The sequence below is a fragment of the Pygoscelis adeliae genome, unplaced genomic scaffold (genome assembly GCF_000699105.1).
Source record: "Pygoscelis adeliae isolate BGI_AS28 unplaced genomic scaffold, ASM69910v1 Scaffold282, whole genome shotgun sequence".
Lineage (NCBI taxonomy): Eukaryota > Metazoa > Chordata > Aves > Sphenisciformes > Spheniscidae > Pygoscelis > Pygoscelis adeliae.
Window position 1 is genome coordinate 2,636,832 of NW_008824352.1, and position 27,552 is coordinate 2,664,383.

Consider the following 27,552-nt stretch of genomic DNA (forward strand, 5'->3'; position numbering starts at 1 on the left):
GGGTCGGCACGGCTCTTCCCTCCGCTGACGCTTGGAAACGCGTCTGTTCGAACAGCGGCACGGCGGGGGGCCCGGCAGCCCCGCTGTGTTCAGAGGAGCGTGGGCACCGCCGGAGCTGGGTCTCTCTTTCAGGACGATGAGCTGAAGTACACCCTCAAGCGCCTGGTGGAAGGACTGGGAGCCACCCGAGAGGCCGCCCGCCCAGGCTTCAGCTTGGCCCTGGCGCAGGTCAGTATTCCCCAGAGCAGAGCAGAGTGCACTGTGGCCCCTCACCAACCCCAGTCAGTTCCTGGGGTCCCCCTTTGCAGTTTATAAGGAGGCTCGAGGGCTCCCATCTGGCAACTTCTGCATGCAGATGGCAGAGAAGGCTCTGGCGGCGAGCACAGAAAAACTGTGCAGTTTTAAATGGTGCTAGTCTGTTTTAGAAGCACTTATAAAGGTATAAGCTATACCAGTATCATGCTCATGCTACAGAATTCTGTCCTGCTTCAAGAACCATCCTTAATTTGCAAACTTTGACTAGGTTTTAAAATATGCTGCATTTAGAACTATTGTGACTTCTTAAAATTGACTTGCTCCTGGTGTCGGGCTGTTTATGTGGGAGATCTGAAAAGGCAACCCTTCAACACGTGTTTCAAAGTTGGTTTTTTTTGCTTGTGGGGATACAGAAATTCCCTGTTGTTTCCCTGCTGTTTGAGTCTGTAACATAGCTAAAAGTCCCAGCAATTGGCATCGCCAGTGGGATCGGACCTCGTCGCACCTAACAAGTTGATAATGCAGAAGAGCTTTCCCCATGCCGAAAAGTTTCATTGCTTCTGTTACAGGGTCATGTAGTTGCAGCAAAATGTTCTCATTATTAATCCTGCTAAGTCATGTACAGGGAGAAAAAAAAAGGAATATCAGCAGGTATATTTATGTCTACACTAGTTCCTATTCTGACACGTCTTCTCCTGATCTAGTTGTCTGTATTCTGGCCTAATAAAGCAGCACATCTGCTGCTATGCTGAACAACTGTTCAGCTCTATTTCGGCTGAACCTGATAAAACTTCATAAAATGGAAGACCTGCAAACTGAGCTATTCCATCCATCTCCTCAGGTTTTACAGGCTTTTGAGGAAATTCCAATGTGCAGTGTCCTGGAACAGATAAAAGAAAAACACAATCTGGAAAAAGTGAAAAAGGTGAGTCGGCTCATAGCAGCGTTGGCCAACAGCTAGCTTAAATTAACCATTCTCTATTCTTTGAAGGCTTGGTGCATGGATACTATAGTTTTGGGGTTCTTACTAAGGCAAATGACCGTAATGAAATAACGGAAATATTTGTAAAAACTGGAAGTTGATGACATTGTCATCTGGCCCTGTTTTAGCTGAGATTCGTCCATGTGACAGAAAGATAATCTAGGACAGTTGTTAAACATAATGCAGGGGGTTGCTTTCCAGTGTGTTATCTTCATATGGCAGGGTGTTCAAGGCTAGATCTTCCAGCCATCTTGTTCCACTGATCAGAGCTGTAGCTGAATGTGAAATCTAAGTGAAGTGGATTTTAACCCCCCTTTTTTTTTCCTTTTCAGAAACTTGTGAGAAACGCTGCTTTTGGAAACTTTTTTGGAGTCATGGCTCTGTTTCAATCTGGCCGGCTTGTTAAGGTAACTTTTTACCGTTGTTACGTTGTTTGTCAGTACTGGTCCTAGGGCTGTCTGACGTGGAGAGAGGATCTAGAGAGAAAGGCTGTGTCATTGGCTAGTCAATAAGATGGGACTTGAAGCATCAAGTTCTGTTCATTTCCTTTGCATTATCCATGGACTTTTTGAGCCTGTTAAATGTCTGTTCCTAACTAGAATGTAGGAACTGTGTCAGATGGTGCAGGAGGTCCCTACCTCTCCTGGAAGGAAGGGATCTGGTGTCATATACAGCCAGAAAACACCATTTTGGGAAAAGCCGAGTGGCCTATCAGGAAGCAATTGTGTAGGTTTCTTATTACAAGTAGGTGTAAGGGTCTCAAGAGTGGATTATTACCTGAGCCTTCAGCTTAATTCTTTGATATATGTCCTCTGTTTTTGGCTTATCTTTCCTTTCTAGGACCGGAAAGCTCTGCTGGAGAGTGTCCAGCTTCTCCAGCAGCTGGCACATCACCAAGCACACCTCAGAGATCTCCCTCGCAAAACTCTTATTGACATCACGTCTGAGGTATAGCCACAGCACAGAGTGGGTGGGAGGAGGGAGGACTTTGCTTTGGGGACTGCTTTTTCCTTAGTTTGTTCATAGTTGAAAGTTAAAGGGGGTGTGTGGAAGAGTGAGTTTAAACTGTGGGAGCTGTTTCCTCTGTTGTCTGTGGGCTTTTATTCTGGGAAGGATGCTCTGGTTTAGCTTAGTCTGATTTCACCATGGACAAACCCGTGGTGTGTTTTTTCCCAGTTGACTTGCTTGGGTGGTATGTTAGACTGTCTGCTCTTTCGAGTAGAAGTATGCTGAAAACTCTGGACAGCAAACCTTCTTGTTTATGCACCAAGCCTGGGCCTAAGGTTGAATTTTGGGCTGTTGGGAGTGAAAGAATGTAGGGACACGGAGTAAAGGAACTCTGAGTTCATAGTAAAAGAAGAGAGTTCGTTTATTTCCCTCTTTTGTGTGGATATTGTTTGTGGATGTGAAGACTAACAGTGTTAAATCAAAATTAAATAATGTTTTGTATGGAAGTGTTCTGGGTCCTTTAGTCTTGATGTTAGGTTTAAAAGTATTTTGAATCCCATCTTTAAAAAATACAAATTAAAGCAGTTTTTGTGCATTTCTTATTTTATTGATGAAAATGTTGGATCCAGTTTTCTCTAAAACCATTGAATGCAGTTGTTTACCAGCAAATCTTATTGAAACGAGTATCTTATTTTGGGGAAATATAATTAAAAACTAATAGAAGAGTGTTTCCTTCTCCCTGGGCTGCACGGCTGTACAAACAGGAGCAGTCAGACAGCAAGAGAACAATTGCGGCTGGAGTCAGTTGACCAGAATTGCTATCTGATGACAACATATTGTCCTACCCCACATGGTTAAGCACCTGGGGATTGTATGCCGGTGCTGGACTTATTTATTATTTATTTTTGGTTGTGTCACCATAAAGACTATTTCTAAAGTTTCCAGAACACTGCAAGCTTTTAGTAGAATGCCCTGCAATGCAGGTATTTTAATATACTACACAGCAAGTTAGTAAAATGCCTTCATATGTTTCTCATACGCTCTCACCTTCATTCCTGTCTAGGTTCCTGAAACTGTGTTTGAGGAGGTCCTGTTTGGCATCTTGCAAAGTGACCTCGCTTCAGCCTTCACATCTCCAGAGAACCTGCACCTTTTGCTTGTGGGGATACAGAAATTCCCTGGTGTTCTGAAACCTAAAAACCTGAAGAAGCTGTTTGGCTCACCTACTGTTGTAAATGAGCAAAATATTCCCAGGTAAGTTCTTAAATAAGGAGCATTAAATGCAACATTCTCGGTTGCTTGGCTAGCAGTGAGAGAAATGTGGCTTTCATTCTGACACCTGCCTGTATTTGCCACTGCAGGTTCTGTTAAGGGTTATGGAGCTTCCTAAAGTATAGCTCTGTCATTTCTCCCAAGAGATACAGCCTGCAGTGCTCAGGAAATGTTGTGTCCGTCAGCAGGATGAATTTGGCCTTCAGCGATCCCCTTCCAGGCCAGATCACTCACATTATTTTCTTTCTTCTTCTAGACTTATAGAGCTTCTGCAAAGTGCTGCCAAGTCTGAGAAGAAGGACAAGAAATTGCCCAGTGTAGTGTTTGATTTGCTACAAGTTTCACTGAAGGAAAATGCCTTTGAACTGTTCTGGAAAGAAGGTGTGGAGAATGGGCTATTGAAGGAGAAATCGGGACCTGTGAGGTTTGTTTTAACATACGTTGTTTGTTGTTTTCCATATTACCCTTCTGTTTCTTGCCCCAGTCTTTCTGCTGCCCTGTGGTAGGGTGGAGCATGTGGTTTCTCATGAACAATGTGAGAATGCTTGCTTTTGGTTATTTAGGTATTCATGAGAAACTTTATGGGGAGCCTAAATCCAGGAGTTAGTAAGACTTCTCTTAGAATTGTGACATATAACAAATTTGAGGTTGAATTTAACTAGGACAGCACATAAAGGTGATGCACCTCATTGGGCATAAAGGTGTCTTAAATCTATACCTTGCTCCTACAAGACTTGTCAGAGGATCTGTACTGTCCCTTTCTCTCTAAGTGGTTGAGAGGGAGAGTCATTTGGCTTTGTTTGCGTGGTTTAAGAAGGACAGCTCCTGTGTAGACAAACCCTAGTTCTGAAATTTGTGTCTAATATTGCTGGACTTGTGCTTTGTGGGAGGGACTGAAGTAAAATACCTGGGTATGTGTTTGGATTCTGACCTGGTCCATGTTTTTAAGTAGGACATGCCTGTGGCTGACATCATAACGGTACCTATTTCAGCCCCTTTTCCAAGTCTAATCTTTCCAAGACTAGATCTTTGTAGGATTATTTAAGTTGTCTGTTGAGACTCACGCTGTATAAAAACGATGAAAAATCAGGAATACAAATCTGTGAGCATTTTGGGGGAGCATAATTTAATTTGGACCATAGCGAGGCAGTCTGTGGCCAGGTTTAAATCTTTCTTAGATCAAGAGTTTAAAAGTAGAGGTGCACCTACAAAAAATTTTTGTAACATATTTCATGTGTATCACAGTGAAAGGAAACCATTTTCCAAGCCTGAGCAGTTTAAGTCTTGTTTTGCTTCTTGGGTAAGTCTGAAAATACCCTTTGTATGCTGAGAAGTGTTGCTTTTTTAGCCTGATTTCCTGCAGAAATTAGGCTAGTGCTGTCTATCAAATAACTCCTGAGCCCATTGGGCAATTTTGATCAAATTTGACAGCAAGTTGCTGTCAAAACTAAGTAAATTTGTGTAGTCAAAAACTAAGTAAGTTTTTATTAGGCCTGTGGAAATAAAATATCTGGGGAGATCCAGAAAGTGGACTGAGGAAGGAACTGCTGGTGAGGACTCATCTATTTCTAGACAGTGGAGGACCTGCTACGGGGAGAGATCTTAGCAGTTATGCTAGTCAGAAGAAAAGCTTTGGGCCGTAGGATTTTTGAACACAGGATCCATGAGTTTTTGACTTCTGCCTTCCCACATGCTCCACGTAGCCTGCCCCACCACTTCTTCTCTGTCTTGCATTCTGTCTGTGTGTGGCTTTACTGCTGTGCCTCCACCTGAGGGAATCTTCTTTGTTTCCACTTAGTTATATGTGCTACCGGTTGCTGGGCAGTGCTCTCCCCTTGTTGTCTCTGGATCAGCTACAGATGGTTCTCAAAGGGAAGGTGATGCAGCACTATGGAGAACACGTGGTAACGACTCAGGTAGGTCTTCTGAAAGTACTCGTGCTCAGGGCTAAAGACTCTGTCCTGAGCAGAAGTCCTTTCCACCCCCCTTTATAGTTTCATGTTGTCTTGTATAAAAAGAAATTATGTAATTTTAGACCTTGGACTCTTACTAAAAGCAAGGTTGTTGTATGACCACTGGTTGCAGTGGGCTGAGTATAGGCTGTGTTTAATTGTCATTGCCTATTTGTGTACTTTTTGTTCAGACTTCTTTTTAAGGGTTTTGAAATTGTTCAGCACTGACCCACCTGCTTTCACTGATGTTGCTGAGAAAGCTCTAACGATGGGGGAAGCAGAGGAAGGCCAGCCCTCCGCATATTGACAATGTCATATGTCATCCTTTAACAGTCCTTTTGATTTTGCGTGTCCAGAAGCTCCTTTTTGTCTGTCATTGTGCTGGGTGTTGCATGCACATTTGAAGGCAAAGACAAAAAGGGACAACTCATGCTTTTGTTTATGTTAGTGCTTGTTTCAGTAAGCACATCTGAGGTTTAAGCAGAAATTTTATTTGGGAATTGGATTTTGGAACTCCTTTTCCTCCTTCCATCTTGGGAAGCCAGCAAACAACACAGCCCTGCAATAAAGGGAGGAAGAATAAAAGGGGAATACTGATTAAAAACAAGCTTTGGCTTGGCTTTTGTGGTAACATAATCCTAAGCCTCCTCATGTGGGCCCCAAAATCATTGCCCTCTCCTAGGAGGAATAGGACTTTGCAGTCTTTCTGTTCTGGTATCAAAGCAGCGATAGATGTGCGGGTTTGCTCTGAAAATAATGCTTACCATGGTGCCTCCCTGTATGGACCAACTTTCTCCAGGGTTTATCCACTGACTTAGTTGTTTTCCTGTTTCTTGCTTTTTATGCTTGTTGCACAGTGATTTAGGCTGTGTTCTTCCATGTGCATAAAAAAATTTGTTAATTCCCATCTGAAATGTCCAAATCCTCCGAAGACAATGATTGACTAAATGGAAAGAGAAACCGCTGATGTTGATGATGATGAGGAAGTAGAAAAGATCTTAGTTTGAATTTGTTGTTGTTGTTTTTGTGGGTTTGTTTTGTTTTGTTTCTTTGTTTTGGAAAGCAAATACTGTTACCTTGTACTTTCTTATGAGATTCTGGTTGTTGTTGGAGGTGGAACTAGACAAAGCTTGAGTCTGACGTTTACTGACAGTTATCTTCCTGAATCCACTTTTTTTCAACAGGGGAGCAAATGTACTTGATTTGCTTTTGTTGAGAGATGACTGATGAAACCCCCGGTGTGAGTTATTAGCCTGTTTACAGCAGCCTTTCCTGGAGTTTTTCTCCCAGTTTTCATACTGATGCACAAGTATTGAATTCTCCAACAGTGGAAGCAGGAGCTTGCTAAGTTGTGTTTTGTGTGAGATTTCTTGCCAGGGTATTTATGTTATAACTGGATGGATTTGTAGTTAATTAGGAATGTATAGCCCCTTTATTTAAAAGAACAGTGTTCCCTAGACTTTCATTATGGTTTCTGCTTCCGCCAGGTCACTATATTGATCATGACACTCCCAAACAAGTTGTTTTATTAATTTGCAGAAGTTACATTGCATTTTTGGAACGAAGCCACAGCTTGCCCTCTTCAAGGTTTCTCCAGTTATGCTTTTGTTTTTTTCCAAAACAAATGAGTGGGTTTGAACACTGTGGGCTATGAATGAACATAAGGAAATGGGATGTGTGGTGAGATGGGACATGTCCTGGTGGTCTGCATGCTGCTGGACAGTGTTCCAAGGCCAGCAGCCTGTCAGCTTGTATGCCAGGACTGAAGATAGGATTTAACACAAAACAGCAACACCTCAGGATACAGTTTTTAGGTTAAACGTGTCAACTCCCCCTCCTTTCAGAATGCCTCAACACTTCTGAGACACCAGGGAGAGGAGACAGGATTTGTTCTACCCACTGTAGGTCAGCAGGCTCCACGGCTGCTAGATGAGACCAGAATTCATGTGGGGGAGTTTCCAAATCGAGGGAAAGGCAGATGATGTGAGAAACACCCCAGACTTTCACCCAAAATAAGAGCTGATCAGCCTAGGAGCTTAGCTGCACTGGCCAGCGTGTGGTCCAGTCCACTGAAGCCTGACTGTTTGGGAAGGTGCAACTTAAAGGTTTGAAGTTGGTACGTGACAGGATTCTGTGGTTGCTTACGGTGATTGCTCCTATGTGAGGAAGACCATGAGGTGAAATCGATGACCTGCTGTCAAATGTTGATTTGACAATCAATTGATGCCTTATGACAAATGTTCAGGCACGTGACTTTAATTTACTTACTGCAGTCAAATCTGTAAAATTATTTGTATTTACAAAGACACTCAGACTCAGTGTGAGGTTCTTAACCTGCTTGTCTGACCGTGTTTTTCAGCTTCCAGACCGATTTAAGTTTGCTCCAGAGATGGAGGGATATATAGATGAATTTCTGAACAGCTGTGATGATGTGGAGAGGCAGCTGGCAGTGATGATTGGCTTCTCTACTCTCACCAATCAAGGCTATCCAGTGTTGTCCAGCTCTTCCAGGGTAGTCAGACACCTGCAGCCAGTGGCATTGCAAAAATATATTGACTGGCTCAAAGACATGTTCCTCAGGCCGGACTTTGACTGTTGTTTAGACTTCTCAAGTAACCGGCAAAAACAGACCCAGGAAAATCTAAACACGTAAGTGTACAGACAATGCACCTTCCTCTTCTCTTTCTGTTTTGTGGTTAGAGTAGCTACCTGTGTAAAGTCTGGTTTGGACAGCCAGCGTTTGCTGGTTCCCTTGCCATGAGTTGATAGTTGTTGCCTGTTCTATTTCCTCTGTCCCAGAAGGCTTAGCCCCAGCATCTGACTCTTTTGCTGGCACAAAATTCAATTCTGCAAATAGGAGCAAACACGGTGAGAACCAGCCAGCCTGACCAGAGCAGGCTGGGTCACCAAAGAAGCCTTTTCTCATGTTTTTCTAGCCCTGACGATTGCTTTGGCAAAAACGTCCAGTGGCTTCCTTTTTCACTGCAGACTCTCAGGTCTTTGTAGGAATTGTGCATCCCTTTTATCTGACTATTAAACTGGCCTGAGTGCTCTCGTCTCCTTGGCCCACAGCAAAGCACCCACTTCAGTGTCTCAAGAGTAGCCTGTAAATACTTATATCCTTGATAGGCATTTGTAGCAATTTCCAGCTAGGAAAACTTCCCAAGAGAAAGTTCTATCCTCGTTGGCGCTGCTGCTCGTTGAATACCCACAACTTGGTGCTGTGGGTACTGGGTTACGTGCAGGGGCTTCTTCCAAAGATGATGTAAGCTGTTAAAACAGTGTGTCTGTGTGTTACTTGTCAGTAGAGTGAGGTCATAGGTGCACTACTGCAGTTCTTGAAGTGCTTTTTGGTAGACTGCAGTACCTCAGTGGGGTAAAGAGACTGCCTTTTGCATAGTGAAAAGCAAACTGGGAAAGATGATATCTCTTCTTACGTGCCTGTTGCTTTCTTACTGCATAACTTTGCCATCTTTAGTGTAAAGCCTCTAAAGAGCTGAAAGTCACCTCTTGCTGCAGTGGATTATGTGGTTTGTGTTTATTTTGGGATAGTGTTCAAACTATTGATTGTGTGCACTTCTTATTGAAAGAGCACAACATAAGATTGCTCGATTAAGAAAATGGATCATCCACCGACTTGCTAACATCATTGAAAGTTCAGTGAAAAAAGAAGAGAGCCTTGTGATGGACATTTCCAGGTGAGAATGATTTAATGACTTAATGCCACATGTGCTTGGAATAATTCTGTTTAGCTCTATAGCAGTATTCCAAGTAAGCTGTCCCCATGACACTAGGCAAATTCAGTGGTAGAAATATTCCATAACATAAATCGTTTGGGAGACTAGGTTCTGTTTTCAAAATACCTTCTGCAAACTCGGGAAAACTCTTGTCATAAGTAGTTCAGGCACTTAAAGTCACTTTAGTCCCATTGGTTTTCAGTAAATACTAGGTTCCTGGTTACCTAGACTGCGTGAAGATACTACTTCTAATGTTTGCATCAGATCTTAATAAATATTTATCTGTCAGTTTAAAAGTCTTGGGGAATATGATCCAAATCTGACAGTCTTGAGTATTGTATTGTGTGGCCTCAAGTGTTGGCACTTCACTTTTGTGAAGTCCTGAGCATCCCTCTCTCTTCTTACCCTGTGTACCTTGAGGAAAGGGTCTTATTGTAAATAGTGACTTTTTTTCAGTGCTTGGACATCCTTGAATAAAAATGTGAATATGTGGCACTATTTGGTTTGCACACCTGGGCTCTTTTTTCTTTGTTATGACCGCGCTGGCTGTTAATTTTGTTCTTGTTTCTGTCCATTCTAGGTTTTGCTTCTTCCATGCTTTCTTTGAGGCTAAGAAAAAGACTTCCCAAATACGTGAGGCGAATGTCCTTCCATCAGAGCCCCTAGACGAACAGGCTCATTCAGTGACAGAAAACTACTTCTTTGGGTAAGGATTTTGCTTGCATGTTTTAAGCTTGGAAATGTCACTTTTTTCCTGAGGATAAGGTCAGCCAGCAAATGGCAGGGCAAGAGGTTTGGGATTGTGAGCTGCTATTGGAGCATTTGTTTGACTCCAGGACCAGGGAATGGCTTTTATAAGGAGATCCTAGATGGATTTTCCAAAGATCCTTAAGTTTTGTCCAGTAAAACCATAATTTTGCATGGCAAACCTGCTGAGTATGTGTATGATGATCAGGTAGGTGTAGAGTTGAGCTCGGACTGCTCTTTCTCATAAGATTTCCATTGCCTCTGTTGCAAGCTAGAAGTGGAAGGACCCAAGAGAGAGGTGGTGGGGTTGTGCAGGTTGCTGTTGGCTTTCTGTCCACTCTGCATGTGAGCTGCTGATGGCTCCACAGTCCTGCCTGTACTAAGGGAGATGGAGTTGGTAATAATAGATGCTTTTAGGTGATTGCCAAAGCTGGCGCTCCAACCTCAGTAGAGGGAAAGCAGAGGACATGTTGGGACACAGAGTGGGAAACAACTGAGAATAATAGTCAGTGTCCTTGGGGGCACCAGGTGTGCTTGGGGACGCCAAGACAATGAGCTATATATTACTGTGCTTGGATACATGCATGGGTTGGAACTTAGGCCCTGTGAATCTGGGTTGCAGTGAGTGACCAGAGCTCTGGGATGAGAGTGCTCTACTGGTGGGCGTTGTTTTGGAAAGTGTGAGAAGGCCGTCTGGTTCCTCTGCCAGTAACACGCTGGCTGTTTGTCTTTGCAGATTACTTCAGACTTTAAACACCTTGACTGTTTTGGGGGAGACAGCAAAGGCTGCAGCCTTGAGGGAGAAGCACATCCATGGTGTGACTGCAGATGGGAAGCTGTGGATCTTTCTCCTTGTTGAGTACGCCAACAAGCTGCTCTCCTGTGAGCATGTCAAAGCTGTGAAGCCTTTTACCGAGGGACAGAGGGATGCCTGGGAGAGGTGAGATTGGGCCAATGAAAGAGAAATTGTATTCTCTCATCCTCCTGCTGTTGTTCTGGCTGCTGTAGCAGAGCCATTTCACAGCAGCGGCAGTTCTGTTTCTTCCCTTTGAGTGTCCTGCACCTGCGACTGGGTTTCAGGATGCCTCTCTCTTTCTCATCACCCTGTTCCTTTCTTCCTGTTCCTTCTGTGCGTTAACTATGTGTAGGTGCCTGTACTAACTTCTCAGTGACTCTTTTCTGGTGCTCTTTTCTGAGCTTGGTTTCCCATAAAGGACTATGCCTTGGCTGTAGTATTAGGAATCTAGCCTGTGCCCAAGTGCAGAGGTTTTTATAAGCCGCACAAGGTGAGATGCTATTGCTGGGTTAAGATTGTATACTATATGTATGTCCAAGTTCAAGAAATTAAATGCGAAGTACAGGAAACGATACTATAGATTTGGTCATGTTTTTAGTCTGATCATAAGAGAGGATTTGCTGTTGTAATTGTGAAAGACTCAAAAGGGTTTCTTTCTTCAGAACACTTCAGTCTGTGAAGAATCTGCAGAAGAAGGAAAATAAATCAGACAGTGCCAAAGTCGTTGCTTTCCAGCAACTTCTGCTTTTAATGGCCATTCATCTTTTCAAGGTAAGACCTCTGAAGCATATCTGAGTGGTGTAAAATGGGCTGATAGCTGGGCTTTCTGAACACTGAGCTGGAGAGTTTCTTTGTGTTCAGACATCCAATCTTTCACAGCCTCTGGCTTCTAGAAATGGGCAATTGGCAGCTAATAAACCGTGATTCTTACACTGACTGTAGACAACTTACAGGGGCAAAGCTTGGCCTGAGCACTAGTTTTGCCCTTGATTTGCTGTTGAGTGGAGCAATTTTTACTTAGATTCATATTTTCTTCTGCAAAGGGGTTGTAGTAGCTGATTTTAATTTCTGTACCTATTTAGAGAGGTCCTTAGATTCGGGGTATATTCCTTCTGTTGGTAATGGGGAATTCGGAGAGGGTGTTTACTGTCTGCCTGTGATCAAACAGAATCCGTCTGAAACAATGGACGTTCTGAGCGACCTTCTGAACTGCACGGAGAGGGCATTCAGCAAAGAACCTAAGAAGAAAAAGGCTGGTGAGTCCTGCCTACAGAAAGAAATGGAGTGGGGTTGTTAACGTCTGTCAAAAGACAGAAGGTGGCAGTTCTGAATTAGTGAAGCACTCTGACTGCATCGGTTCTAGCTTGATGCACTTATTCCCCGGAGAATCCTGTCTCCTTCATTCTCTTTCCTTGTCTTTCTAAATCTCGTCTCTTGCTCCAGCTCTCTATTCTCTTCCTCAGTGGCTTGAGTTCCTGTGTGCCTCTTAAAGGATAGGTGGGCTTCAGAGCTGGCCGTTGTTCAGATGAGCAGTGTCCAAGGGAGTTCACTCTTTTTGAGTCCTTGTTCTGTGCTGGCTAAGAGCTTGAATGAAGTGGTGGTATCTGCCTGGGCAAAGCTGTGGGCTCTCCCAACAGCCAGCAGGCCTGAAACTTGGTACTTTCAGAGCTCAAGTCCTGGGCAAACTAAATGTGTCCTGTGTGTAGACACAGCCTGTTTGCTGATTTAGGCTAGTCCGTGTTTAGGGCCTGCGGAGCTAGGTTGGGACTTGACCAGGAAAGAAAGAACCTGGCTTGGTCTTTTGACTTCCTCTCTAACGATGGTCGTCTTGTTCTCCTTAAATCTGTGTGTAAATTTGAGGGTACTGTGAAAATAAAAGCTGTAAGTCTATGGTGGCTTGGTTGTATGTAGATCAGGATTGCCAAACTTTTGGACTAATGGACCAGTTTCAAATGTCAGCACTTTTCATGGGCTGCTGTGACTCCTGATTTCATTGGAAACACTATAAAATCTATATACTTTTGCTGACTGGCTGCTGATTGCTTTAACGTGGCCAGGTAGGTGTTGCGTGATTTGCAGAACTGCTAATCTAAGTAATGATTTAATGAATAGTACGTTTTGTTACCTGGTAAGGCTTTGCAGTGGCCTAAAGACAATTTCAGGCATGTTTCTCCCTACGGTTAGTAGCCTTCCAATACAGCTATGATCTTCAGCTTCACACTTGATTATTTCTGGTCTGTGTTGCTGAATGAGTACTTCTAATAGTCAGCTAGAAGGACCATCTTTTTTCCCTTGATGAATTTTTCTGCAGTCTGTTACTGATGTGCCAGTGCAGTGGTTTAGCCCCTTCTTGTCATTGTTTGTTCCTGTGCAGACAACGCAGAGCCAGGATGGGTTGAGGTGATGGTGGAAATCCTTCTCTCCCTGCTTGCCCAGCCCAGCCTACTCATACGTCGGATTTCCAAGAGCGTGTTTGTACGGATTTGCCCTAACCTGACCAAGAGGGGCTTGCAGCTGATCCTGGATGTAAGTGAGGCACCAGTAGGGCATTGTACTGTTCACCTGTCTCTTTCCTAACAGATATACAAGCATGTCTCTATTTTGGGATTAAATAAAAGCCTCCTTGATTTAGAAAATGTCTGACAATGTGTGCTACTGAATTGTAAAGGTAGCTTACAGAGAGTTGTTTTTTGGTTTGGGTTTGTTTTTTTTTTATGGGAGCCTGAGATCTGCTAACTTTAAGCTGTATTCTTCGGTAGTTTTAGGCTGAAGAAATTCCTGGGTCAGTTTACATAGCTGGTAGATTCTATATGGGAGTATAAATAGTAACAACTTCTCTTTTCTAGAAAGGCTAAGCGTGGTGGTGCTAAAAATAAGTGACACTGAAAGTCTGAATTGGTCACACCACTGAGTAAGGTGGTGTCTTCTGAGAGAGTAATATGTGGATTGCAAAGATGTGCTGTCAGGTACTTTATAAGGTGAACCTAATACTTCATTTGTAACAAATCAAAATGTGTGATGTCACCAACCTCTTCAGTTTTCTCCACCTTTTTTGTTACTTATAGAAAGAACTTAGCATATTAACAAACATGATATTGTAAGCCAGAAAGTTGAATGCCCTTACTTACTATTTCATTATTCAGCTGGCTTACTGTGCCAAAATTCCTGTCTGTTGTACACAAGAAATGCATCAAAACAAAACACTGAAAAAACACAAGTCCCTCTTTTTTTGCAGGTTGTTGACCCATACCAAGAGCAAAATGAAGAAAGTGCTGTTGTTGTGATGGAAGAATCGGACAAAAAGATCAAATCTGCACAGGACATGGTAATTGATGTGCTGTTGCCAGTGACAAATAGTCTTCAGACCATCACTGTTTAAAAATAATGTTTCTCCTGATCTGTGGTAATAGACATAATTGCATTTCTCTGTCTCGAGTAAAAGGCTGTTGCTCTATTAAGATTTATTTTAGAAGTGCAACACACAAATGGCTTGTTGGAAGTGCATGTTTATTAGTCTCTTGGCCTTGAAGGAAAATGCTGTTGTAGGTATGGCTGGCTGAATAGATGACTTCCTGAGAACAAATGACTGCATCCTGAAATTAGCACAGGCCCCTCTTTTTTGCAGCCACAGACTGAATCATTGCTGTGATGCACAGCCATCTGAATTCAAGATCTCGGGTTTTAAGAACTGCAGAGATTCGAGTCACAAAGCATTACAAGCATTAGCAGAAAGGAGAGTCAGATGTGGGCTGTTACTTCAGATGTTCCTTGGAAGCTTCATTTTGATACTCATTTAATATGACAGAGAAGCCTGTATTATGTTCTGCTTTTAGCTCTTGTGAAGATCTGGTATCTTGTTATGAGGTGTCTTTACTTGAATCTGAGGGCTGGAAGCAAGGCAGTGGGGTGAGGGGAGGCTTGAGTTTTATTTCTGAACACCTGAGAATTGAGCAGGGCTTGAAGAACAGTGGGGTCAGGAGGTGAACTTTTCTTCCTTAGGACGAGGAAGGAAGCGAGGACTCCTCGGATGAAGGCAACACTGAGGAAGAGGATGACAGTGGGGATGAGGAAAAGAATGAAGAAGTTGATGATGATTTTCGCAGTCAGCTGATGAATGTTCTCCAAGCAGGGAACGCATTGGTACGTTTTCACTGCCTACCTTGATACAGATACCAGGAGGTTTGGGGTAGTGAAAGATTATCTAATACCCATCCTATCTGAGCCCATGCAGTGATAACCCTGGCAGTCATCTTTGTACGGCATTTGAAGCAGGAGGTCAGGATCTTCAAAGCAAGCTGTGGGAATAAGTCATTTGTTCTTCTATTGTTAGTGTGTCTTGAGTGCTTTAGCTTGTCCAGTCTAGCCTGATACAGTTTGTGTTCCTGCCTGTAATAGACGAGATTGTCAGGAACTAAAGCATTGAGATACTGTTACATGCTGCCTGTATTGGCTGGCCTGCCTGGGGGAGTGTGATCCCTGTAGGCCACTCTGGAGACTTCTTGTAGCAGTGTTGGAGTGTGGTTTAATGATTCCTATAAAGGCTACAGACATAGCAATATATTAACCTCTTTACTGAAAGAGCAATAGCACAGAGGGAGTCAGTGTCAAAACCTCAGCCTCTTCCCTCTCCTGATCCCCCAGCTCTGCGTGTTAGTACTGTGCAGCCAGCATTACCTGATAGGAAATATAAGCTAGATTTCTCATGGGTCTGAGCATCTGTTTTCCCTCCCCATGTTGTTATTATGGGTCTAGAGGTAGCTACATCCCTACCGTGAGTCTGGTCTTGGCTGTGGTTCTTTCTCCACTGTCTTTTTGAGGTACATGAGATGACATGTTGTTTTTGCATTCTAAAAACAAAAGGGAGGAGATGAGAGTGATGAAGAGCTGGATGATGAGGCTATGATGGCTCTTGACAAGAACATCTCAGCCCTTTTTGCAGAGCAGCAGAAACGGATCCAGGCGAAGAAGGATGAGAAAGACAGGATGCGGAAAGAGAAGATCTTACGGAGGGATTTCAAGATCAAGGTGGGAGATAAGTGTTTGGTGTGAAGACCTATGGCTTACTAGCATGTTAGTTGTAGCCTACTGCCTGCCATGAGCTACTTAACATTGAACAGCTTGGACATTCATGTATGTCATAAGCTCCTGGAGGTTGGGACTGGATTGTTCTGGCTTTGTACAGCACCTGGCACAGCAATATCGTGGTCAGTGACTGGGGCTTCAAAACAAAAAACAGGACTGTGCTTTCAAAAAGTGAACTGTGGTTTCCATTTGCTGATTTGATATGCTTCAATTTATTAGCTCCTTCCCCACGCCTACCCGAAGGTAGGTGCCTGTCAGTTTTTGTAAAGTGGACAAGCTTGATGTGCCTTAGTGTGACATGCGTAAAACCCCTCTGGTAATTTTGCAGTGTAAGCTTTTTTTGGGCTTGTTATGCTAGTAAAATCAGGAGGATTATGATTAACACCCCCTGGTTATTTGTGACTGTAATACTGACTTCAGGCCACCTGGTGTCAGCAGGGACTGTCTGGGATATTTGGGCATCCAGAGACAGCTCCAGCCGCTCCTGTATAGAAATGTCTGGTGTCAGATTAGCCAAGATGAAGGCTGAACGGCATAGCAAGCCATTGGCTTTACTGCATTTTCATTCTGATGCTGTGCTATAAGAGGCTGATTTTATGCTAATGGACTGTCTGGAAGTCAAGGGGGGCTTGCAGGGGTGAGAGCTTATCAGTCAGTGGTGCTAACAGAGATCTGTGCCAAGTTATAGTGACTGCAGGTCTGGCCAGGTGGCAGTGATTCTCATAACTGCTGTTTCTAAATGGTGTCACTGCACAAAATAAAGCTGAAGTCAACAGGCAGCCTTTAATCTTCAATTTCAAATTCTTAATTTTCAGTTTCTCATGCCCTAACAGTACAAATGATAGCAGAAGGTATACAGATCTCAGCTGCAAATAGTTTTCTTCAGCCCCTTCCAGCTGCTGCGTGGCCCACTCAAGTCTGAAGGAGCTGCTCTGGGTAGATCCATCATGTTTCCCTGTCTGTATTAGTTCTCACATCAGTAACTCTGTTTGCAGGTGCTGGATCTGATTGAAGCATTCCTGACTAAGCAATCAGAGAACCCCTTGGTGTTTGACATCATTGAGCCCCTGCTTCGGGTGATTGAACAATGCATGAGCTCAGACTCTGACAAGCAGGAGGTTGACTTCCTCCAGAAAACAGCCAATATCTTCAAGTAAGTGTCCTTAGTTCTCCAGATAATAGGCAATGGCTTTTCACAGACACCAGTGGTGTTGGGTGAATTCCCAGAAGTTGGTCTTTCTAAGATTGAAGACAATTGCTATGCTTATAGATTGTGTAGAATTAGATTACCAGCACCACACGCGCCCACAATGCTTAGTCATAACCTGCAGGAAAGAAATTAGGATCTGGGTTTTCTAATCTAAGGGACTTCAAGTGTCAAACCTGTTTGCAGGTGGAAACCTTAAGAACAAACATTGGTATTGAAGGCACGGTGCCATGCCACTGAATATCGCCAGAGGCCTCTGACCTCCGAGTCAGATCATGCAACACCTCCCTAGGCTTACAGAGTTGCTGCTGTGGCTGGAACAAAACTCCCAACGAGTTACTATTGAGACAGGCAGAGTGCAAATCCTCTCTGTTCACGGCCAGAAGTGAGGCATGATAGAAGCTAGATACAGGCATAACGCATGGTGTGTGTCATGGTGTGTCCTCTGTACACCACTCCCTGACATCGTCAGCACTGCTCTCTACCCCCTGTTGAGAAGCAGTTCCACGGTAACAGGGTTTGAGGCAGCCAATCCGCTTTGCGGGAGCTCTGGGGGAAGGTTGACTCTGATACCTAAATAGGTGCTTGAAGGTGAAGAGCAGTAAGTCTCCTCACCCTTCTTGCCACAGCGATGACTGCCTCTTTTGCTGCCCACAGCTAGCACCATTTTTGTTTATGTGTCACCCTGAGCCCAGTGATAAGGGTTCATAGAAATCTGTTTCCCAGAGCTCTTCCTGTAGGTAATGGCTTTGGGTTTGTTTTTAATGCTCTTTCAGGAACTCATTGTGCCGAACTAAGCAGTACTGCAAGAAAGTGGATGCCCTGCAAGAAGATTTGCATGCTTTTGTGGAGAGGCTTGTGAAGAAAGCCTGCAAGCACACTGACTCTTCAGTGGCTCTCTATTATTTCAGGTGAGCGTTAAAATGGAGCATCTCTACTCAGTGCTGTGGGCTGGTCTGTAAGCAGGCATAATGTTGCATGTTAAAACAGTTCAGAGAAGCAAGAGACTCGATGAAGGCTAGGTGCCAGCATCCGTGTCTTACATGAGGACTAGTCGGTCATCCTGGCAGTCTGAAGCATTTTCAAACAGATGTCCATTTTTTGGTGATCATCTTCTATGGGCTCTGTGATACAGAAATGGTCTGGTACAGCTTGCCGATAGTGATGGGAAGCGCTTCCTTGAGGTTTCATCAGGGAGTAATGAATTGTGTGTAATTCAGTGCAGGGATGAGTGTAATTTATAGTCATCATGCAATTCTGTAAATACTGGTTTACTGTCTCCATGATAGCACAATGAGGATAATAATGATGATGAGTCCTGACTCTATGTACCAGTATTCACTCCTTTGCTGCTGAATACAGGTGAATTAGGATAAGCCATATGCGTATTTGTTAGGAAACATGAGCAATCTTGCTGTTTCCTGATGTAAATGGGAGTGCCATTTACCAGTAGGCTCTCTTGTGACTTGCAGGCAGTTTCAGGAGGACTTTCATACTCAGTCTGGGATTTCTCAACACAACTGTGTATGCAGTGGGTACCATGTTGCATGGTCAACCCAGTGCCATTGGGCAGTGTTGGCTCTGCAGCACACCTGGCTTGTGGCTGTGCAGGAACCCTGGTGCTTCCTGGCAACACAGCGCTGGCTGTGTGTGCCGCATGGCTCCCTGACAGCTTCCTGGCAGTGGCAGTCCTGAGTGGAGTCATGCCCAGTTAATACAACATTTCACAAAAGCAGCAAGCTGTCTGCATGCTCTCTCAGTTGATCTGCCCGGGTTCTCCAGGCACACAGCAGCCTGGGCTGAGAGGGCTGCACTGTAGCACTGGCTGAGCTGTGCAGGCTTGGAAATCCTGGGCAAATGCAGAAGTCCTCAAGCAGTGCTAGTCAAAAGCATGAGCTTGAGGAGACCAGGCTGATAGTGGGGATGCCTAACTGCAGTGACAAATAACGAAATGATGCAGCCTCCTAAGATTTATTTGTCTTTAGGTCTGGCAAGAGTGGGTTAGACTGAGAGAAGGGGCCCTCTAGGACTCTTTAGCCCCCCTTGGTACAGAATAAGTTGCCTGCATCACTTGGCCTCTGCCCTCAGGTGGCTTTGCAGTGGCACCGTGACACTGTGGTAACTGCTTTGTTCTCCCCCTTTCCTTTTCTTTTTCAGTGCCTCATTATACCTGCTCAAAGTGTTGAGAGGAAACACATCCAATAAGTCATCAACTCCTCCTACCCCTCTGCCAGAGAAACAGAGCAACACCATCCCGCAGGCTTGTCAGGTAAGACAGCAGGCTGCTCTTGAGGCAGTGTTTTTGCCAGTAAAGTTGCATTACCCCATTTCGCTGAGTGGGCCTTGCTTATTCAGTCTCAGTGTTCCTGCTGCCTGCAGATACCGATCTACATGATTTCTTTTCTGTAAAGCTGTCAAATTCCTCATCCCCTTCTGACCATCACCCTCCTGCCTTTGCAGTGCCTGCTTGCCTTATAGCCACCAGGGGCTGCTGATGTACAGTGGATCCAGGTTAATTGCCAAAGAAGCCTAATATATATTTATGCTGCTCTCCTGGCTGATTTGCTATTTTTTCCATTAACCTCTTGGCAGTCACTCTGAGTTCTTTTCTGGGAGGGTGCTGAGGAGCAGGAAGGCACCGGACAGTGGTGGATGAGAGTGAACTCCTATCTCTCTGAGGTTTGGGCTGAGTTATCTCAGGGTGAAGAGAGTGTGGAGCAGCCCTGATTTCAGCAGGGAGACTCTTCATCTAGTTGTGCTATGGGTGTCTGTTACTCCGGGAGCCTTACTGTCTGGTTCCCTTTTACCTACCATCTCTACTGAATTTCACAGGTCTGAATTTGGTGACCCTATATATTGGGCAGCCCAGTCCAGTCACCTCCATAGAAACCTAGCAAGTAGTGTTTCACTGGCTAGCCTGATACTTGCCTCTGAACCTCTCAAATTATGTGCAGGAATTAGTGCCTTAATCCTGTTGACATTTTGTGGGGGAGGAGAATAAACAGGGCTACCTCATGGCAAGGGAGGGCCTGGAAATTACAATCACTGAGATATTATTAGCAGCTGAAAAGATAGCCAATGTTTCTAAGGCTTAGTGAGAGACTGAGACTGTTAATTCAAGCAGCTCTTGTTCTGTGCTGGGCCTTTCTGGAAAGAAAAACAAAGTGGGAAATCTGTGGGGAATATAAACAACATACTTGACGTTGAGGCTGGAGTGAGACATGCTTCACAGCATTCTTGTGCAGTTTCACAGGGAAGGCTATTATTCCTGCAGGAACAGAGCTGTGGTCTTGACCAGCCAAGGACACAGCCAGCAGCTGAAGTGAGTTGCCGGTTTGAAGGAAGTGACATGGTTTAGTTTGTGTGATGCTGCTGGTGCTGCCATTGTGTTGAGGCCAGGAAGGTTTTGCCGTGGGGAACCTGAGACAAAGATGTGATGTGTTTCTAGTAAGCAGTGCTTTGTGAGCATAATCTGGAGCTTTTCAGTAAGCAGCAAAGTGGAACTAGAGCAGACCCTATGCTGCAGTGGCCAAATTTATGGAAAAGCCTGTTACTATAGAAGAAATTTTTTACAGTAAACATCTGCATGGGAAGAGGAATCCATTTTTTAACCTGCAGATGTGTATGTCAAGTAAGTGCTAAGTATAGATGCTTGACTAGGAAACTGGGGCCATATATTTCAAGATCCATCTCCCCTGTTCCACTCTAGCCTGTGTTCAGCTGCAGTAGCACTGGGGGTTCAACCTGAGAATGGGACATGACACTAACATGGCTTTAACTTTCCATGGGGCCATGGAAAAATTGTAAAAGGCCCTTCAGTATTGTGAAGATCATAGCTTTGACCTCCTGGGCTTTAACTTTTCTTTCTTCCCAGAGAGCTGTGCTTCCCTGGCAATATGAGAACAGTCAGGAATGTCGGGATGCGATGCTTCCGTGCTTCACTCTTCATTCATCCCCGTGTTGTTAGTTTAGATCCATACGGCCTGTGCAGGTCTCAGCTGGTTGCTGCATGTCTGGGTTTGTTGTTCCCCACCAGAGGGGGATATTGGAGCATTTACACTGTTCTGGGATTGCTGGATTCCTGATCAGAGCTAGGGCTTGTCTGCTGGGTACCTAGAAATCCTGGGCATAGCTGCTAAGTGTATGTAGATCTAGCTATCTACATACACTAATATCTACAGATTCAGATAGCTGTACCGCTGAGAACACCATGTGCACAGCACAGCTGCTGCAGCATGGTCTTTGAGTGCTCTGTGAACCTAATACGCATTAGACATGCCCACCACAAACCTAGAAGTACAGCCCCCACGCTACACCACACTACATACAGTGTATGTCGTCTTACTAGAAAGCTGTGCTGCCCTTCACTAACATGGTCATACAGCTATCGGTACTTGGGGGAGCATGTTTGGGGCCCACTTTGTTGTTTCTTCATGGTTCTGTGTTGTATCTCGTAGGCCTGTATCATATACACTACCCAAGAATATCTAGTTGTTGGAAAAATCTGTGTGCACTGGTAGAAATTAATTACTTCATTGCTAGCGATTCATCCTTGCATTTCACTGGAAACTTTTTTGTTCTGCTTTTCCCTATAGCTTTTGAGCACAGGTTGTTTGGATATGGAGAGGGTGACTGTAATATATCAGCAAGCACTGACACAATTCTTGACTAAACGGAACAGTGCCCTTACAAGCTCCATGTTCCATGATCTCTTCAGACGCTTCCCGGTAAGTGTTGCTGACTGTGTGGTATGTTGTCTTCTGGTGGTTCCAAAGTAAAGCTGTAATTCTGGGGAAAGTAGGGAGAGAAACTTCTCCATTTTATTGTGGGCTTTTAAAACTGCTGTAAGGTTTCCTAGGATCTTCACCTGCTCAGACTCTTAATACTGCATGTTTTGATAGCAACGCTGCAGAAGGCCAGGATCTCATTTGTGGTTTGGATTGGGATACTGCATGGAGAATGTAGATGAACAGAAGGCTGCTCTTTAAAGCATAGCCTAAGAAGCTCTAATTTTTTACCAGTATTCAAGACAAGGTGGGTGAGAAAGGTTTGCACAAAGGCAGAAGAGGCCAGCTTGTTTAAACAGCTAATGTAGCTCCTGTCCAGCTTTGCTCTGACTGCATGCTCAGTTTATCAATTTTCTTCCAAGAAGACTGTAGAGCATAGAGTCTAATTGGAATCGAATCTGCAAGCCCCTTGTTCAGACAGTGTCAGTGTCTGAAATGTTTGAGGTATTTCCTGCAAACTTGACCTATGCCTGGAGCTGGTCTCCACTATGAGGACAGCCAGTTTTTAAGAAACAGGCCTTGGGTCTGAATGTCATATAGTTCTTCAGGGATTTTTAGGTCAGAGTGAGGCAGAGACAGTTCCCAGAATCCCTTTCTCAAGGGCTTCAACCTTTTAGAATTGATGTCTGACAGGAGGGTGGGAGGAGACATAGGCTTGTGTAACTGGGGTAAGATGCTTTCAGACTCTGAGGGAATCCACGCAGGAGAGTTCTTTTGCATACCAGGTTTCTTAGGACACCAGCCCACGATGCCACTACATAAGTTAGTGAAATAGGGGAAGAGAATGGTTGTGTGCTGCCCGCATGGACAGCAAGCTTAAGATCCCATCTGCAGGTTTCTAGAGCCTGTGGATTCCATGCAACTGTTCTTGCAGAAATGTCTTTTAAAATCTTTAAGCTTATCCCTTTTATAAAAGGAAGGTAATGATATACGCAGATACTGGCCTGTTTAAAGCTGGGCTTTGCCCACTTGCTAGAGCTATCTGTTCTTTTAGTAGTCATTTTACCCCCAAAAAGAAGCTATTTCAGGTGGTGTGGTTGGAATAACCATCTGCACAATATGTCAGTGAACTGTGCAGCAAACTGCTGTCCATGCTTTGTCAGGGCTAGACCTTCCAGTGCCTGATAGATGACATTAGAGGTATGCCAGTAAGGTATTTGCAGTCCACATGCTTTCTCATTTCTTGTGTCTGGATTCCTTCTGCCCCTCAGTTTGGAAATATTTTGCCTATAAACATAGAAATTGGTGGATTAGGCCAGAATAGAGGTTCATCAAGCTTTGCTGATAAGTACCCCTCCTCTAGAAAGGTTGTTTTGCTTGAGACTTGTTGCAGGGAACAACTTTAAGATAACCTGTCTCCAGGGAGGCTTTCCTCCTGACACACTTGTTTCTGGCCTCTTTAGCACGTGGGTTCAGGTCTTTCCCCAAGCTCTGATATTCTCCAGTCTAACTCAGCATGTTCTCCTTTGCCTCTGGGACTGTTCCTCTGTGTGAACTGCCTATGTTAAGTATCAGGCAGATGCAGACTTAAATCAAGAACCAGGCAGAACACAGGAGGTGAAATCTTTGTCTGATTTTTCCAATTTAAGAGTTTTGCTGCTGCTTTCCTTGTGATCAAGGTTTCACTCAGGGCTGGTGTGAGCAAAGCTGTTAATTTTCAAATAAGCTGTTGCTGATCTCTGGGCACTTTTCTTTCTTGTGGCATTTTCTTCTCACTCAAGAAGCTGTGTAAAATATAGACTGTTTTGCTTGAAAAACAAACCTGTCTGTCAGCAAACCACTAATAAGAGACTGGGTCTTTCTTTGTTACAGATCATGTGTAAGCCATTAGTAGATATTCTTGTCAAGTCTATCACAGCGGGAGCCAGGCAACATCAGCAGGTAAGAAGGAAAGCAAACAAACAAAGCTGTATTAAATCATCAATCAGAGAAGTCACTTAATCACGGCAGCTCAGATGATGCTTAGTATGCTTATTGCTGCCTTTAGGGCTGCCCAGTTTTGAAAAGTGGGCTGCCTGGGGGGAGAGCTTTTGCAAATACTGCCTTGCTGCTTCAGGTATGCGACTGAAGTTATCGAAGTAGCTTATGTATTCACAGTTATGGGGGTTCTTTGGTAGCATCTCCTTTAAAAACAGCTTTCAGGATTGAAGCCTGATTGTTGTAGGGGTTGCCTTCCATCACTTATTCCTTGATTACTTTCTTCTTGGTAAGATGTTCCTCTGTATTAATGCAGCGTGTTGTAATCCTTGCCTCCTAATGCTAACTTGAGGTTAGCTTCTTGAGTCTGTTCCACGCCTTGCCAGCTGTCCTGCATTTTCTAGGCCATGTGCTTCTGTGTCTAGTTTAAAACCACCTGTATTATAGATCCAATTTTTGATGGTTGATTGCATGTGCCTGACTAACACAAAATTAGTGGAGCCTTATCAATAAAACATTGCAGGGTGACTGCACAGCTCACTGTTGCATGAGCAGGGAATGAGGCCTGTCTGGATTTTCACTGCAGCATGCACTGCAGTGGGGGTGCCTTCCACGCAGTTAATAACCAAAACCCCTTTAGGCCAGTAGCAGTGTGTCTCAAACTTTCCCACCCCCCAGCTGTAACGTGCATCTGTCCCCTGCAGAAGTGCATCCTGGATTGACCTTTCTGTTTCATAAATAGCTGTTTTATTGTTTCTGACCATTGGAGGGAATGCGGAGGGCTAGGTATGTGTTTACTGTAAGGCTGCTTTACGTTGTCAGTGTAAATTGCATTTCAGGCTCTTCTACCCAACAAGAATGGCTCTGATTTAAACAAGAAAAATGAGAGTGAATTAAGCTATTAGTAATTTCAGTGTATAGAAATAAGGATGTGTTACACAAATAACAAACAAATTAATTATAAGGCACATACTCAAGAGAACCAAGAACAGCATCCCAAGCAGACAGCTTCATTTATGTGGCTGTCTTTGCTTCCCCACAGGGAGTAGCATCGTCCTTCTTTCAGGGCTTCCACAGTTATCTGCTCAAGCTTTGTTTCCAGAGCCTGTTTATCCGTGGGTGGGAGGAGTTAGGGAAGGACATGCAGTGCGCTGTTTGTGGGAGACCGGATAGAGCACATGGATATACTACTGTTTAAACAAAGGCAACACGGAGAGTAAGCTGTGTAAAGCCTGTGGAGTTCGGAGCTGCAGCTTCACATTTTTTGCAGACTGCTTCCTTTTCAGGAATTCTGGCTTCCCCTCTCAAATGTCCGATTTGCCAGGTTTTCAATTAAATTTTCCCACTGATTCTCAATGCAAATATGCTTTGGTGGTATCCTAGGGGGTAGGGTAGGGGGGCAAGTTACGTGGGTGTATGTGGCAAAGTGATGTCATGGGTAAAGCAGGGGGATAACTCCTCTGGAGTCTCTGCAGCTCCTGGCAGCCTCCGGGGGAGTGAGGTGGAGGGACTCGGTGACCAAAAGGGCTGTCCTAACTCAGAGTCCCGAAGACACCAAAGGTCTCCTGATAACCTGACTTTGGCCAGCCCCGATGGTTGAGAGGCAAGTGGGGTAGTCTCCCATTTTCAGCCCCTGAATATTGGCCTCTAAACAGTAAACTAGCTTAGTCCCAGAGACATGAGGCTTAATTCCCCTTCTAACACTCCTGTTATTAATGCTGATCGTTCTGGCTATGCCTGCTGCATCTGTATGAACAGCTAATCCCACTGTGATTTTGACTTCTTGTCTCTGCAGATCCCTTTGGCAGGGAGTCCTCAGGGCCGTGCTGGGTGGGGAGAGCCGTGCTCTGCACGGGAAGGGGGAGGCTCACAGCTCTGGCCAGGTGTCTTGTGTTGGCCTGGTAATGAACCCTGGGGCTCTGGCCCAGCAGGGCTCCTGGCCACTATCCCAGCTGGCCTGGGGGAGGCCCTTCCCGAGGGGGTAGGAGAAGTGGATGTGCCTTCAGGTTGGGCTTTTAGGTAGTCTTGAACAAAAGGAAAAGTGGTTCATGAGGAGGATGTAAGGGGGGGTGTTCCTTCCTCCTCACGCTGAATACCTGGGAGTTTGTGAGCGCAACATGGAGGTAGGGGGTCTGTTCCATCCCTCCTCTCAGCCATACTGGTCCCTGAGATTTTTAAGGCCTTTAAAGCAAGATCTTGTGGCTACCGGCATACATATCCAACTCTTACTTCAGCGGTCTCTGCTCTTGCTGGGGCCTCTAGTGTAAAGTCAAACATGATCACTAAGTGATAGCCCTGGACTAGCCTGGTTGAGGTGATTTGCAACACGTTTTCCTGTGTGCTCAGTAAGCCACACAGTGTACAGCGAAGCCTGGACCTGCCTGGGCTGTTGTCAAGAAACAGCAAACGTGAACTGTATGTGAAATGTTGTTCCTGTGCCTTCTGTTGTGGGCTGCTGCAGGTCTGTCAAACTCAATTTCTGGGCAGTTGTAACTGAGAGAGGATCCTCTAGGAAATGCAGGAGCTGTTCAAATGCTGCTCAGCTGGCGTTGGCTTGGAGAGGAGCAGTCTGGTCTCTCGAACCCCAGCCATTTGTCCTGACCCTGGGGACCTCGCTGTCTGTCTGGTGCCCAAGTGTTCATGCAGTTATGTCGCAAAATGGACGTGAGGATGATTTGGCTGAAAACTTACCTTCCCCTTGCACACATACTTCCCCCTCCCCTTTTGCTGTGTTAAAATTAACTTTGATCAACTCACTGTGTTCAGGGCACAGGGATAGTCAGTTCAGGGACAGGAGTGGCTGGGTGAAAGCTGTGGTTTATTTCACCAAACAGCAGTGTTCATTAACATGAAATTGTGGCTTCTGTGAAGTGAGTACGAGAATATTGGAAAGCAGAGTTTGTCCGTGAGGACTGTTGGCTGTAGCTGATGACTTGGGCAACTGGGTCTTGCATTGCTGCAGCCTCTCTGTGCATCCTGCCTCCTCAGTTCCTCACCTCTAAAACCCAGAGAACATGGAACCCGCAGCAGCCGTGTTGTGTTTGTAAAGACAGAGGTGTTTGTAGCTATTGGATGGGTGCTACATGCCTTTCTGCTACATGCATTTCTTTGGCTTGTGTGATTGCTTTAGAGAAGGGTCTTTTGGAGATGTCCAAAGGCACATCTTTATTAGAGGGTGCACCTTGATGCAAAGCTTAGCAGAAAAAAAAGGAAGCTTTAGAACAAAAACTTTAGATAGTGTGACTGACATCGTCAGCCCTTTTCCTCTGACACTGTTCTACATGCCTAAAGCAGCAGTAAGGTTTTTCACCTCCATATTGAAGTAATTTGTGAGATAAAACAAACAGCACCTTAGAGGGTGAGAGCTCTTAAGGCAGTTTTAAACCTGGCTCACAGTGGTTGGCTTGGTAGGTTTTCCTAGCAGTAAGCCCAACCTGTATAACAAGTTTTAAACTGGAAAGGCGAATTTGCAATGGTCTTACTGAGACTGAACTTGAAACTGAAGCTTGTACATGTGGCCAAGTTCTGTTTTTCTGATGTTACTCCTTGAGCGTGGATGCCTGCAGGGAGACAGTAATACAGCAGTTTCCCTGGAAAAGGAAAGAGCTAGAGAGATTGGTGTAATTTATGAGTGGGGGACCAAAGGGCAAGGGATGCTTGACCAGGGAAGAGGGGTTGTCATCACACCCTAGAATCATAGAATCATAGAATCATTTAGGTTGGGAAAGACCTTTAAGATCATCAAGTCCAACCTAGCTAGCACTGCGAAGTCCACCACTAAACCATGTCCCTAAGCACCACATCTAACATGTCTTTTAAATACCCCCAGGGATGGTGACTCAACCACTTCCCTGGGCAGCCTGTTCCAAT

At 44.6% G+C, this 27,552-nt stretch overlaps 1 protein-coding gene across 1 annotated transcript in view; it reads left to right on the forward strand.

Annotated features, from left to right (window-relative positions):
- The window catches only part of MYBBP1A (MYB binding protein (P160) 1a), a 67,510-nt gene that overhangs the window by 6,878 nt on the left and 33,080 nt on the right, over positions 1-27,552 (forward strand). Inside the window, exons 2-23 of the mRNA XM_009319312.1 lie at positions 133-228; positions 1,097-1,180; positions 1,570-1,644; positions 2,078-2,185; positions 3,249-3,439; positions 3,714-3,881; positions 5,256-5,373; positions 7,769-8,058; positions 9,000-9,107; positions 9,727-9,852; positions 10,630-10,833; positions 11,352-11,460; positions 11,858-11,945; positions 13,064-13,215; positions 13,925-14,014; positions 14,689-14,829; positions 15,550-15,714; positions 16,767-16,924; positions 17,755-17,889; positions 19,136-19,247; positions 21,574-21,705; positions 23,578-23,646. Of these exons, the coding sequence (XP_009317587.1) occupies positions 133-228; positions 1,097-1,180; positions 1,570-1,644; positions 2,078-2,185; positions 3,249-3,439; positions 3,714-3,881; positions 5,256-5,373; positions 7,769-8,058; positions 9,000-9,107; positions 9,727-9,852; positions 10,630-10,833; positions 11,352-11,460; positions 11,858-11,945; positions 13,064-13,215; positions 13,925-14,014; positions 14,689-14,829; positions 15,550-15,714; positions 16,767-16,924; positions 17,755-17,889; positions 19,136-19,247; positions 21,574-21,705; positions 23,578-23,646 (2,919 nt within the window). The remainder of the gene's footprint in view (positions 1-132; positions 229-1,096; positions 1,181-1,569; positions 1,645-2,077; positions 2,186-3,248; positions 3,440-3,713; positions 3,882-5,255; positions 5,374-7,768; positions 8,059-8,999; positions 9,108-9,726; positions 9,853-10,629; positions 10,834-11,351; positions 11,461-11,857; positions 11,946-13,063; positions 13,216-13,924; positions 14,015-14,688; positions 14,830-15,549; positions 15,715-16,766; positions 16,925-17,754; positions 17,890-19,135; positions 19,248-21,573; positions 21,706-23,577; positions 23,647-27,552) is intronic.